This window comes from Peromyscus californicus, unplaced genomic scaffold, assembly GCF_007827085.1.
Source record: "Peromyscus californicus insignis strain IS unplaced genomic scaffold, ASM782708v3 Scaffold_6__1_contigs__length_162567912, whole genome shotgun sequence".
Classification (NCBI taxonomy): domain Eukaryota; kingdom Metazoa; phylum Chordata; class Mammalia; order Rodentia; family Cricetidae; genus Peromyscus; species Peromyscus californicus.
Window position 1 is genome coordinate 62017651 of NW_026294584.1, and position 14567 is coordinate 62032217.

At 37.3% G+C, this 14567-nt stretch overlaps 1 protein-coding gene across 15 annotated transcripts in view; it reads right to left on the bottom strand.

Moving 5' to 3' along the window:
• Kmt2c (lysine methyltransferase 2C) overlaps nt 1-14567 on the bottom strand; it is a 230470-nt gene that overhangs the window by 164979 nt on the left and 50924 nt on the right. For all 15 annotated transcript variants that reach the window (XM_052719471.1, XM_052719463.1, XM_052719473.1 and 12 more), the window contains exon 2: nt 12216-12304. In XM_052719471.1, the coding sequence (XP_052575431.1) occupies nt 12216-12304 (89 nt within the window). The remainder of the gene's footprint in view (nt 1-12215; nt 12305-14567) is intronic.

Here is a 14567-nt window from a genome sequence, read left to right on the forward strand (position 1 = left end):
GATAAACACTTTCAGCAAAGTAGCAGGATATAAAACTAACACAAAAAAATCAGTAGCCTTCCTATATACAAATGACAATCAGACTGAGAAAGAAACCAGGGAAACAATACCCTTCACAATAGCCACAAATAATATAAATGTGCATGTAAATATCTTGGAGTTACTCTAACCAAGCAAGTAAAAGATATCTATGATAAAAACTTTAAGACACTGAAGAAAGAAATTGAAGAAGATATCAGAAGACAGAAAGATCTGCCAAGCAAGGCTCATGGATATGTAGGATTAATCTAAGAAAAACGGCCATCCTACCAAAAGCAATCTGTAAATTCACTGCAATCCTCATCAAAATCCAACACAATTAATCCCAGAACTTGAAAGAACAATTTTCAGCTTCATAAGGAAACAAACAACAACAACAATCAAAAAAAAAAAAATCTAGGATAGCTAAAATACTCCTGAATAATAAATCAACTACAAGAGGTATCATCATGCCTGATCTGAAACTGTACTACAGAGTTCCAACCTAATAACAGTAATAAAATAGTAATAGTAATAAAAACAGCATGGTATTGGCACAAAAACAAACGTGATGATCAATTGAATTGAAGACCTAGAAATAAGTGCATAGGAATGGACACCTAATTTTTGATAAAGAAGCCAGAAATACACACTGGAAAAATAGACAGCATTTTCAACAAATGGTACAGGTCAAACTTGATGACTACATGTAGAAGAATGCAAATAAATAAATCCATACTTGTCACCCTTCAAAAAATTAAGCTCAAGATGGATCAAAGATATCAACATAAAGACAGATACACTGAATCTGACAGAAAAGAAAGGGGAGAATAGTCTTGAACTCATTGGCACAGGAAAAGACTTTCTTAATAGAACATTGATGGCACAGGCACTAAGAACTACAATAATAAATAGGACCTCATGAAACTAAAAAGCTTCTCAATGGCAAAGGATACTGTCACTCGGAAAAAGTGATAGGCTACAGAATGGGAAAAGATTTTTATCAACTACACACCTGACAGAGGGCTAATATCAAAAATAATATAAAGAACCAAAAAATCAGATCTAATGAAAACAACCCAATTTAAAAAATGGAGTACAGATCTAAACAGAATTCTCAAAAGAGAAAACTCAAATGGCTGAGAAACACTTAAAGAATGTTCAAAATCCTTAGCCATCATTTAAATGCAAATCAAAATGACTTTGAGATTCCATCTTATACCAGTCAAATGGCTAGGATCTAATAACATACAAAAATAAAAAATAAATAAAAAAAGGATAGTTCATGCTGGTGAGAATGTAAAGAAGGGGAAGCACTCCTTCAATGCTGCTGGAAATGCAAACTTGCACAACCACTGTTGAAGTCATTATGGCGGTTCCTCTGGACGATGGGAATTGATTTACCTCAAGATGCAGCTATGCCACTCTCCACCATGTATCCAAAGCACACTTCATCCTACTACAGAGACACTTGCTCAGCCATGTGAACTGCTGCTCTATTCAAAATGGGAGGATCAAATGAGGAGATGTAGGGAAAAGGAGGGGAGGAAGATATACAAGGAAGGGTGCTTTCGAGGGGTTTCGAAGGGCCATCCGAGGGGTTTTATGGAAGCCTAGTAGAAGCTCCCTAAAATGTATACATATATCAGGATTTGTTGTTGTTGTTTTTAAACATCATAGGTCCTTAGATGGGTGAAGTGGAGCACACCTTTAATCTCAGCACTTGGGAGGCAGAGGCAGGCAGATGTCTAGGGCCACTCTGATCTATATAGTGAACTACAGGACAGCCAGAGACAAATAGTTAGACCCTGTCTCAAAAAACCCAAAACGTTACAGGTCCTTTTTGTATATATATGGACTCCAGATTTGTTTTCCTGGGATTTCTGTGTGCACAAACGTGTGTGTCTTCTGTGTCTATGTCCATTTCTTGTGCTTTTTCGTTGGCCTTTTCTTCTTTGGTTGTTCTGCCCTATTCTGATTGTTGTTTTTGTTTTATCTCATTTTATTTTGTTATTATTCATTAGAAGCCTCTTTGTTTCCTAAGGAGACACAAACAGGAAGAGGAAGTGGAGAGGACCTGGAAGGAGTGGGGGGGGGGGGGGTCATAATCAGAATATTGTATGAAAGAAATATATTTCCAATAAAAAATGTCTGTGCAGCTCAAATGATTTACACATTCAATGCAATTTTCTACCAAAATACCAATGATATTCTTCAGGGAGCTAGAAAACTTGATCACAAAATATATAAGGAAAGGCATGGTGGTGCACACCATTAATCTGAAGCCACAGTCAGATGTACCTCTATGAGTTTGATCCAAGCCTGGTCTACATAGTGAGCTCCCGGCCAGATAAGGCTATACAGTGAGGTCCCATCTAAATGATGAATGAATGGGTGAGTGAGTAAATAAGTAAATAAATGATGGAAGGAGGAAATGAATGAATGAATGCCTTCAGAACCAAAAACAATCCTGAAAATGGGGGTGACCTAGAAGCATTATAATACCTGACTTTAAAATATATAACACATAAATATAGTGCTATGACACATGACGGTAATTCAAAACTTGAGAGGGACACAACTAACACCTTAAGTTCTAGGCCAGAATGAGCTACAAATACAAGCTCTTCCCACACATACACACCAAAAAAAGAAAAAGAAGTGGTAATTCTAAACAAAGTGGGTATACAATGCAGAAAAAATAAAATAAAATAGGCCCGTAATTCTAGATATGTACAGTTGGGTTAAAGTCTTCCATATAATATCCAAAGCTTTAAACTACTAGAAATGTAGAAGAAGCATTTCAATAACTATCCATTAGCATAAAGACGTTTATAGGCATGACCTCCCCCGACTCCTGGGGGGGGCGGGGGACACACAGGCAACTAAAGCAAAAATTGACAAGATTTCAAACAAAGAAACATCTGTTGTGTGATATTTCGATCTTGTTCTGACAAATAAAGCTTGCTTGGAGTCAGAGGGCAGAGCTAGCCACTCACCAACCACAGAGGTTCTGGAGGACTGTAGACAGACAGGAAAGGAAGTAGTAAGGTGAGAAGGAGGGGGCTCTTGGCCCCTTTTGGAGGAAGGAATGGAGGAGGTAGGAGAGGACTGGTGGCTTCTGTTTCTCTGATCATTCAAGTTCTTACCCCAATATATGACTCCTGATAAAGAATAATTAAACTAACACTTCATCTGGCATCCAACTTTTGTGGCATGAAAGCATGAGATAGCCACTTGTCCCTGGCTTTACAGTCCATTGGCAGCTGCTAGAGTCTCTTGCCTAAAGTCCTCTGAAGGAGTCTGAGATTTTCCTGTTGCAGCCTTTCTACAACAGTCTCCACAGGCACCTGGGCTCCACACACTACCAAAGTTAGCAGCCCACTACCACTTGGCTCTGCCTTCAGGCAGTTTGGTGCTCTCACGTCCCGCCCATCATACTGATGCTTCTGCACATTCCCCTGTGTTAGAGGGTTGGCTCCTTCGCTCCTTTTCCCCTGGACCCCCTCCTCAGGCTGCTGCCACACTGGGTTAGCTACCTTGACACCTGCTCTGGCTTCTATTGTTGTTGCAACCGCCACATACTCTCAACTCACAACTACGCTCCAGTATCTGCAACTGCCCACAGCCAGGCAGTGCATCACCTGTGTTCTCTGTCCAGGCTTGCTGCAAAGCTTCAGGAAGCCTCACACTTCACTGTCATCATCAGCAGATTTGGTGAGACACTTGGGAATTCTTAAAAGGAGGAATTAGTTTTTAAAAAGGGGGAGAAAAGAGAATTACTTTTCCTCATGTTAAAAATGGGAAACATTAATATGTATGAAGTTAGGTCTCTGTATAGTTGTTCCACAATGGATAGTTTGAAAATGGAACAATTAAATGAAGGGATAATAAACTTAGCTGTTATTGATGATAATGTCAACTATCATTTTGGTAATTCTTATTCTATCCCAAAAGTTGTTTGATATCAGTGCCAAATACGAAAAATGGACTGATAAAAGATAAAATTCTTAGAAAGACAGACTACTGGGAACTAAGAAAAATATGCACAGAGTAGTTTAGAGCAAAAGTTAAAACACAGTGGCATTATGAAACAGAAGGAGAGCAGCCCAAGGTTATTAGAAAATTAACCTTAACTTATCTAGTTACCATTCAAGAACAACCACCAGATAATAGGCATCCCCAAGGCTATTCAGAAGTTAAGTGGGAACCTATAGAAATGTTATATTTGAAGAGATTGAAGGAAGCAATAGTTTCATATGATATGCATTCACGATTGTGAGGAAGATGTTAAAGTGGTAGTTCACTCAGAACAGAATTATTCTACAAGACTGGAAAGATTTAGTTACAGCAGTATTGGAAGCTGGTCCACAGGTACAGTGGTGGAAAGATGAAGCTAGGGCCTTCAAACAACAAAGTGTGGTTAGAGATTATGAGATTTCCCACGATAAAATCCTTGGTGAGGATCATTATACTGAAAAGACTGGTTACACTTCATGATCACAACTTGTCCCTATGCCGTATAGCAGCTCTAAATGCTTGAGACAAGACTGAAAATCAGGAAAGAGAACTGAGTCATTTACTAAAACTATACAAGGCCCAAAATAAGCCTTCACTGATTTTTTACAAAGAATGACTTCACCTGTAAATTGAATGATATCAGATCCAGAAGTCAGAAGATTATTAATTGAATCGTTGGCTTTTGAACTGCTAATTCAGAATGTGAAAGAGTGATCAGGCCTTTAAAGGCAGGATCAGCATCCATAGATGAATGGATTATAAAAACAGCTGATATTGGATATCATGCTTATGATGATACTTGGATACGAGAAGTGATTTCTAAAAATTTTAAGAAAAATAAAAAGGTTAGATGTTTTAATTGTGGTAAACCAGGTCATCAGAAAATTGCCCTCTTCAAGAGGTAGATGTCCAACTTCTAGGGATTGGCACCCTATCTCAGATAAAACAGAGTTTGAGATGGATTGAATGCCTAGGGCCATAAGGACAGAGAGGAAGGCTGAAGCCATATGTAGCAAATGTAGCAGTAAATCTTTGGGGCCGAGATCTGTTAAAACAGTGGAATACCCAGATTAAAATTCTTACACTCTTAGAAAAGGAATACAGACCAATGCATGTCTCTAGGAATAATATCATAACATGCTATAAAACACAGTCACCAACCATTCAGGTTGTATATAACAGAGCACAACTGCTGTTGAACTCTCAAAAGTACCAACAGCCTTACCTTTAAAATGGCTAACTAATAAACCTGTCTGGGTTGGACAATGGCCTTTGACTAAAGAGAAGCTACAAGCTTTAGAACAGCTGGTTCAAGAACAGTTAAATGCTCAACACATTGAAGAATGTACCAGCCCTTGAAATTCTCCTGTATTTGTTCTTTTTAAAAAATAAGTCTGGTAATTGGAGAATGCTGACAGATCTGAGAGCTATTAATAAAGTAATTCAGCCGATGGGCTCCCTACAGACTGGGATGCCCTTGCTCTCTCTGCTACCTAAACAATGGCCTATAATACTTATTGACTTAAAAGACTGTTTCTTTACCATACCCTTACAAGAAAATGATAGAAAAAAAATTGCCTTCACAGTACCTAATTATAACAATTCCCAGCTAGTCAAGAGATATCAATGGAAGATCCTCCCACAGGGAATGTTAAGCAGCCCTACCTTATGCCAATACTTTGTGCAAAAACTATTAGAGATAATTCATGTGAAGTTTCCACAATCCATAATTTATCATTATATGGATTATATCCTATTAGCTGATCCAAAGTTAGGCACATTAGAAAGCATGTTTAAATAAGTAAAAAGAGTTTTGTCTTGCTAGGGACTGCAAATTGCTCCTAAAAAAAGTATAAAGAGGAGATTCTATAATTACTTAAGATATAAAATAGAGTGACAAAAAAATTAGACCTCAAAAGGCACAACTAAGGAGAGATCGATTGAAGATTCTTAATGATTTTCAAAAGTTGTTAGGAAGCATTTCCAACTTACTGGGTATCATGGGAATACCCAAATGGACTACAAAATTTGACTATTACTCTAAAAGGGGACAAAAAATTAAATACTCCAAGAGAATTATCAGACAAAGCTGAGAAGGAATTGGCTCTAGTAAAAAAGACAATTCAAGAAGCACATGTGGATCATGTGAATCCAGAACTTGAATGCATTCTTGTCATACTCCCCTCCAGACATTCCCCAACAGGTATTTTGATGCAGAGAGAAGATATTATATTGGAATGGATATTTCTACCATGTAAACCAAATAAAAAGTTAAAGACTTATATAAAAAAGTCCTCTGATTTGATTCAAAAAGGTAAATTAAGACTTCAGCAGTTGACAGAAATGGACCCAGCAGAAATTATAGTACCTTTAACTAATGAGAAAATTTCATCACTAAGGAAAGATAATGAATACTGACAAAGAGCCTGCAGTAACTTTTTGGGAGAGATTAACAACTGTTATCCCAAAAACAAGAAAATAGAATTCGTAAAGATAACTGAATGGGTCCTTCCTCACATTGTGCGACAAAAGCCAATTTCTGGAGTCCTCAGAGTCTATACTGATACAAATAAATCAGGGAAAACAGGATACAAATCAGGAGACTTAAGTAAAGTGGTTTGAAGTCCAAACAACTCTGTACAAAAGGCAGAACTGTATGCCATTTTTATGGTACTGATGGACTTCACAGAACCCCTCAATATAGTCACTGACTTTCAATATACACCAAGTTGTTTTATATGTTAAAACTGCTAAATTTATTCCTGATTATATAGAATTAACTTCATTATTCTTACAATTGCAGGAAATCATCAGAAATAGGGTAATATATATATATCACATATCAGATCCCATACAGGTCTGCCAGGACCTCTAGCAAAAGGTAATAATGAGAGTGATAAGTTACTAATAGTTAACATGTTGGAAGCATGTAAATAGCAAAGGTTTTGTAAAACGAATAGAAAATTTCTTAATAAATAGCAAAAGTTTGGAGAAAGATTTCTCCATCACTTGGCAACAGGCCAAGGATATTGTAAAAAAAAAAAAAAAAGTCCTACTTGTTCCTTCCATAACCAAACTCCATTACCTTCAGAGAGCAATCCAAAAGGTATACAAAGAAATGAAATTTGGCAGATAGATGTGTTTCATTTTACAGAATTTGGAAGATTAAAGTATGTACACCATACCACTGACACCTATTCAGGATTTCAGCGGGCAACCCCTATGAGATCTGAAAAGGCTGATTCTGTGATTACACACCTATTAGAAGTTATGGCCATCATGGGAATACCTGTACAAATTAAGACAGACAATGCCGAAGGATATGTCTCCAATAAAATGAGACAGCTTTTTGTGTATTACAATATAAAGCATGTTACAGGTATACCACACAATCCCACAGGCCAAACAGTCATAGAAAGAACCAATAAAACTTTAAGAGATATGCTAAATAAACAGCAACAGGTAACAATGACTCCTAGAAATAGATTGCATAGTGCTTTATTAACCTTAAATTTTCTCAATGCTGATGAAAAAGGAACAGCTGCGGAGAGGCATTGGATGACAGACTAAACTCCTAAGCTAAACCAACCAGTTTATTTCAAAGATATGTTGACCTCAGAATGGAAACCTGGATATGTCCTATGTTGGGAAAGGGGTTTTGCTTTTTTTTTTTTTTTTTTCTGCAGGAGTTGTAAGAAAATTTTAACAAACAAGGGTTGGGATAGGATTCTGTTTTTGTCTTTCCAGGATAATGGAAATACCCATCTTCCAGAAGTCATACGGCCTTGGATATCAAGACATCTACAACAAAAAGAAAAAATCTATTGGTACCATTCTACACAGAGTAAAATCTCACTGCCTAACATCTGTATCTCTTTTATTCTAGAAAAGTTGTGGTTCCAATTCAATTATAAACCAAGCTGGCTTTGGATATGGAATTGGTTCATTCCTTCTCTAAACCCAAGCATATTGCTAAAAGAAAAGGTTGAGAGATTCTTCAGTCCCATATCAGAAGAGCCCTCTGGTGTGGGACAGAAGGAAACCGAAAAAAAAAAAAAAAGGATCATTGTCTTCAAGATTCTAATTCTCTCCATGCTTACTCTTGATTTCTCGGAATCCTTTCTTACATGTCATGCCATCTTTAAATCCAAACTTTCCATTTTGATATTAATAATGTTCAAGTTTTTCACAGTAAAAAGTTTTTCCATTAGCAATCTCTAAAGTCTCCAGAAGGAAGATGGAGACTATCTTACAACAACAACTCTACCCACTCCAGAATGATGCCATGGTACTCATCATCATACTACACTTCTAGCCAGAATCTCAGACAATCTTACTCATTACTCTGAGACTAGTTGCAGAATCTACAGTTAGTCCAACTGAGACTTACCTATCTGAGCTTTCTTACAGAACCCAACAGAGATACCATCACCCCCTAAAAAGCAGAAAGCAATTCTAAGAAAATGATACCCTTTCTCCCAAAGGTTTCATGCTTCTCAGGGTTATGGATGATGGTTATGGGGTTGGGGTGGAAAAAAATACTAGACTCAGTATTCTCTTTAAAAAAAAAAAAAAGAAAGAAAGAAAAAAGAAAAAAGTGAAATGAATAGGTATAAGAATTTATGGTAGATTATTGTATATACTAGTAAACAAATTTAGTAAAATAAGTAATTTGCACTGTTATGGATTCTTGTATATTGATACAAATGTAAACTATTTTTATATTCCTGTTTAAGATAATTTGTATATTGATACAAATACAAAACTATACTTATTGTCATGTACATATATTTCTACTCTTATTTAAAATATTTTGTATATTGATACAAATGCAAATTTATATCTGTCATACTGTATGTATGTTCTAACTCTGTTTAGGATATTTTGTATATTAATATATATTTAGAACTACTGTCATATTGCACTATATATTCCTACCTATGTTAAAGATATTTTGTGTATTGTAACAATTTTGAAGTCATTGTCCTTTTACCATACATTTTCTTACAGACTGTTTACCTTGTTTACATGAAGCCTTAGTCCTTAGGTTATTCAGGTAGATAAGACTTACAGATTTATAGTCACCTATGCTTGTCATCTCTATAGTTACGTTAGTTAGGTTATCCAGATTTACAGATACATAGGTCAGATGGACAGGTAATCTTCAAACACTTCATAGACCTAGAGAATATGACATTTAAATAACTTAGAATTCTGTTGACATGAGACACAATTGCTCCTGGCAGCACCAATTTGATCCTGAGAGAATGCTGGGCTTCTAAGACATTTCCATTTGGAAGTTTGTTCTTCTTGGCACAAAATGGCCTACTGGGCAAAGAACTGTCCTTGCCTCGACTGCTGACAATATGAATGCTGTCCTTTCTGCACAAGCGGGACTCAAGGAAAAGAGACTACTGAACTCTGCCAAGATAGGGTAAGATGGTCTTTCAGAATTCCTGCTTCTGAAAATGGTCTGTCAGATATTCTAGGCCTATAGTGAATTTGAATGCACCAACAATGCTGAGAAACATTAGGTGACTGTCCAGGCTGCCAGCTGTCTCTAAAAGTTGTTTGCATCCTTCTCCTGTTTCTTGGGTCTTTGATGGGATTGAAGACTTAACAGCTACAATCTTCTATCTTAGCTAGAACATATTAAGTATTAGATTCAGGTTCTTCAGGATAGGGCACCTTTTGGAATGATCTCTGTAACATGCCATCTACCCATGCTCCAGACAGCTGTGGATTTTAATATATGTCTCTTGTTTGATATTGTTCGTGTTGGTTGTAGTTCCATCTTATCTAGGTCATTATCCCTTATTCCTCCTGGACAATATTTGATAATCATTCCTATTGTATATAGTTTTGTATTAGGTTAGAACTTTCTTATTTAGACAAAAGGGGGAGATATAGTGGGTAGCTATTCCAGCTTTTTGATCTGGAAGTACTACCCCCATTGAAGCTTCCAGTAACTGTCACGCCTACAAGGCGGGGCTGTGACAGGAGCCCTTAAGACCTGAGATCCGGATGGGCCAGCTCTCTTGGTTCCTGGATTCTGCACACTGGAGGTAGACCAAGCAGAGTTCTCCAGAGAACATTGCTGGACTGCATTTCACCTCTGCTGGACCCTGTAGCCTATCCCTTTACTTGTAAGTTACCTCACAAAAAAAACCTCCCTTTTAATTACGTGGAATTGCCTTAATACTTCCACCAATAAAACCCCGGCTCAAAAAACTAAAAAAACAAAAAACAAAACAAAACAAACAAACAAACAAACAAAGAATAACATAGAAATCTTCACTCAATAACAGAATACCCAAACAAGAATACTGATGGGTACATTAAGAAGATTGCTGGATGGCACCATTTTAATGGAATTTATAAGATAATCATGTTAAAAATGTCACTTAAAATTTTTAAAAGAGCTGGATGTAGTGGCACATGCCTTTAATTCCAGGAAGCAGTGGCAGGTGGGTCTCTGAGTTCAAGGCCACCCTGATCTACAGAATGAGATCCAGGAGAGCCAGAGTACACGGAGATATCCTGTCTTTAAAAAACAAAAAAAGGGCTGGAGAGATGGCTCAGAGGTTAAGAGCACTGATTGCTCTTCCAGAGGTCCCTAGTTCAATTCCCAGCAACCACATGGTGGCTCACAACCATCTATAATGAGATCTGGTGCCCTCTTCTGGTGTGCAAACATACATACAAACAGAACACTGTATACATAATAAATAAATAATTCTTAGAAAAAAAGGGGGGACGGGCACGGAGATTCAAATCTCCAAGCTTCACTTTGCCACTCTAGTAACTAAAGAAATGCAATAGAAAGGAAAAGTATACAAAGGCTTTCCAAGAACTCTATTCTCACATAATAAGAAATAATCATAAAGAGCTGGGTAGTGTTAGCAAACGCCTTTGATACTAGCACTCAGGAGTCAAAGGCAGGTGGATCTCTGAGTTTGAGGCCGGCCTGAAACTACAGAACAAGTTCCAGGACAGCCAGGAGAAATCCTGTCTCAAAAATAAATAAAATGAAAATAATCATAAAGTATTTTCTAGAAAATATCTTAAAAGTAAAGCAAGCACTTATGAGAGATGGCTAAATGAGTAAAGGAGCTTGCTGCCGAGCCTCACGCCCCAAATCTGATTCCCACAATTCATATAGCAGAAGAAGAGAACTTTCACAAGTTGTCCTCTGACCACCCACACCCACAAATACACACACGATAATTAAAAATAATAATAATAAAAAAAAAAGATAAAGTGGAGCTGGAAAGACAGCTTGGTGGTTATGAGTACTGGCTGCTCCACCAGAGGATCTAGGTTTGATTCCAAGCAAACACATTGTGGCACACAACTGCCTGTAATTCCAGTTCCAGGGACTCCAACATCCTCTTCTGACCTCTTTGGGCACCCCACATGCACAAGGTGCACATATATACATGCAGGCAAAGTTCAAACACATAAAGAAATACTATTTTTAGAAAAAATGAAGCAACCTTTTAATTTTTTTCTAAGAAACTTTATGAGATTCTATAAACATCAAGATAATACTCATCTTGAAGAGTAGCCATCAAGATGCCATCCAAGTGTAGAAAACACTGACAGAAGAAACTATCCCATGTAGACATTTTCTACTCACACCATGAATCCCACAACTTATTAAATGACTAACTTGAGTGTTTTGGAAATTATTTTTGATCCACTCTTGCAGGTATATTTAAGGTACACATCAGTATGTTTAAGATATGTAAAGGCTGAGCACAACAGAAACTAAGGGTTAACCCAGGACTTTATACAACTATACAAACATTTTTCCTCCATATTCATACCAACAAAATAAGCTTTGAACAAATACTTGATGGTTCCCAAGTCAGAAATATACTATGACCTATCATACTAAAGGCATAAACTTGCAATTTTGCTTTCATAAGAGAAATTCATATATACAAAATGATTCAAATTAAATAAGGATTCAAGGGAAAAACTGAGAAAGAGACCTGTTTTTCACTCTATCAGTACACATCAAAACAGATGGAAGAGTTTTGTGTACAGACAAATTCTAACACAGGACATTTCTATACAAACGGTATGGACAGTATATAAATAAGTACAAATCATTATGTATTTCTTTCAAAACTCTCATTAAGATCCAATACCTGAAAAAAAAAATCCAATACCTGTTTCCACAACGTTTTCTGTTTCCGTCGTCTCCAGGCCATCCATGCTGTCCTCATCTTCCACTGTAGATTTTCCTCTACTTCGAGGCCTACAGCAAAAAATAATGATAATTTTTTTAAAAAACCCACATAAAGTTAAACACTAAAATTTTTTCTTGGTTGTCTTGAGACATTCTCAGATGTAACCCAAGCTGGCCTTGGACTCCTCGTCTTCCTGCCTCATCCTCCCAACTACTGAGACGTGGAGCAAGCACCACCACACCCAGATAAATGTTGAAATTTAAGGCTTCGATTTGATCACTTAGATATAAAGCACATTTGGAAAGTATAACATAAAATTTAAGCTTTCCCCAGCATAACAGTGCATCAAGTAGTAAGTATAAAATATTCTCTTCTGTAAAGCCTGAATTCGAGGACAGAACAAAGTGAATAAATATCTTATTTTGGAAGTACTGATTCAGGATTTCTCTCTCTTTGAACTGATCTTTCCAAGACTTTTTCTGTATCCACTGGTAGCTTTTAAATTCCTTTACAAAGTTCATACTTAAAAAGGGTTTTATTCTACATTGAGTGAAACTTAAATTTACTGAAAATCTCAAGTAATTGGGCCAGAAGATGATTCAGTGAGGAAAGGTTCTTGCTTACCTCCAACCCTGATCCCAAGTTGGGACCCACACGGTGAAAGGAGTAAACAAAGCCCTACAAGCTGCCATCTGACCTCCATAAGTGCTTGATGACTCATTCATGCATGCACACTTAGAAACATAGAAATTTTAAAAAAAAACTGTATTTTTGGTTGTGAGCCTAGCCTTTAACGGCTGAGCCATCTCTCCAGCCCATGGTGCAAAGAAAAAACTGTAATAAAAGATTCAGGAAATTTAAAAGGAAAAACAAACAACAACAACAAACACCTTATGTAAGTGGCCAGGCCTGGTAGTTCAAACCTTTAACGCTGCCCTCAGTTGCATCTCTAAGAGTTTGAGGTCAGCCTGGTCTACATAACAAGCTCCAAGCTAGCCAGGGTTACGAATGTGATCCAATCTCAATTATCAGTATAATAATCTAGAATAAAAGATGAGGACAGGCTATACAGCTTAGTGGTAGAGTACTTATCTAACATGTACAAGGCTCTGGGTTCATCACCAACAGAAAAATTAATTTAAGTGAAATCTGAAAGAGCTGCTCAATGGGCAACATCTTGTTTATTAACTGCAAAAGACAACACAGTTTTATTGTTTTTAATTTACAACCAAAAGCTGGTGGTTCATTTATGTTTTATATATATATATGTGTGTGTGTGTGTGTGTGTGTGTGTGTGTGTGTGTGTGTATGTGTGTATGTGTGTGTATATATGTGTGTGTGTGTGTGTGTGTGTGTGTGTGTGTGTGTGTGTGTGTGTGTGAGTGTGTGTGTGTTGGAGAGAGTCAGAGCTAGAGACTTGATGATGACAGATGTGAGAGAAGGCTGCGTATCACCACTGAAGGCCATGCAGATGTCTGTGATCTGTGGGGCCACATGAAGCCATGCTGATGTCTGTAGGCCATGCTGTGTGTGTGTGTGGGGGGGGGGTGTAGTTTAAAGTTCTCTCCAGTCCCACCCTGCCCTGCAGTCCATCAGCAGCTTATAAAATAATCATTCAGAGGCTTAATATTACAGACTGTATGGCCTATAGCAGGTCTCTTGCTAGCTAGCTCTTATATCTTAAATTAAACCATTTCTATTAATCTATGTTTTGCCACATATTCTATGGCTTTACCAGTCTGTTGGCATGTTGCTCCTTGGGTGGCAACATGGGGGTTAGTGTGTCATTACTGGATAAAAGCACAGACTTAGATGGAAAGATGTTATAAGCTTGTGTGTGTGTGTGTGTGTGTGTGTGTGTGTGTGTGTGTGTGTGTGTGTGTGTGAGAGAGAGAGAGAGAGAGAGAGAGAGAGAGAGAGAGAGAGAGAGAGAAAGAGAGAGAGAGAGAACTACAGAAAGTGAATGCTTAAAACTGAAATGTATCGAAGTCTATTACTACATGTAATAGCATGGCAATTACTACATGTAATAATATCATATCTACTACTACAGTTATGTGTACAGTAGTTACCTACACTTATATGTACCATCTTTATTCCTATTACTATGATCAACATGAAAAATTGATCCTAAGACAACAGCAGAGACTCTTTAACAATCAATGGCTTTTGTTTAAAATGTAATATGAATGTTTACCTGTGTGTATGCTTGTGCATCTCACGTATGCCTGGTGCCCAAAGTCAAGAGGACATAGGATCCAATGGAACTGGTGGTCACAGGTTACAGGTGGTTGTGAACTACCATGTGGGCACTAGAAATCAAACCCAGAT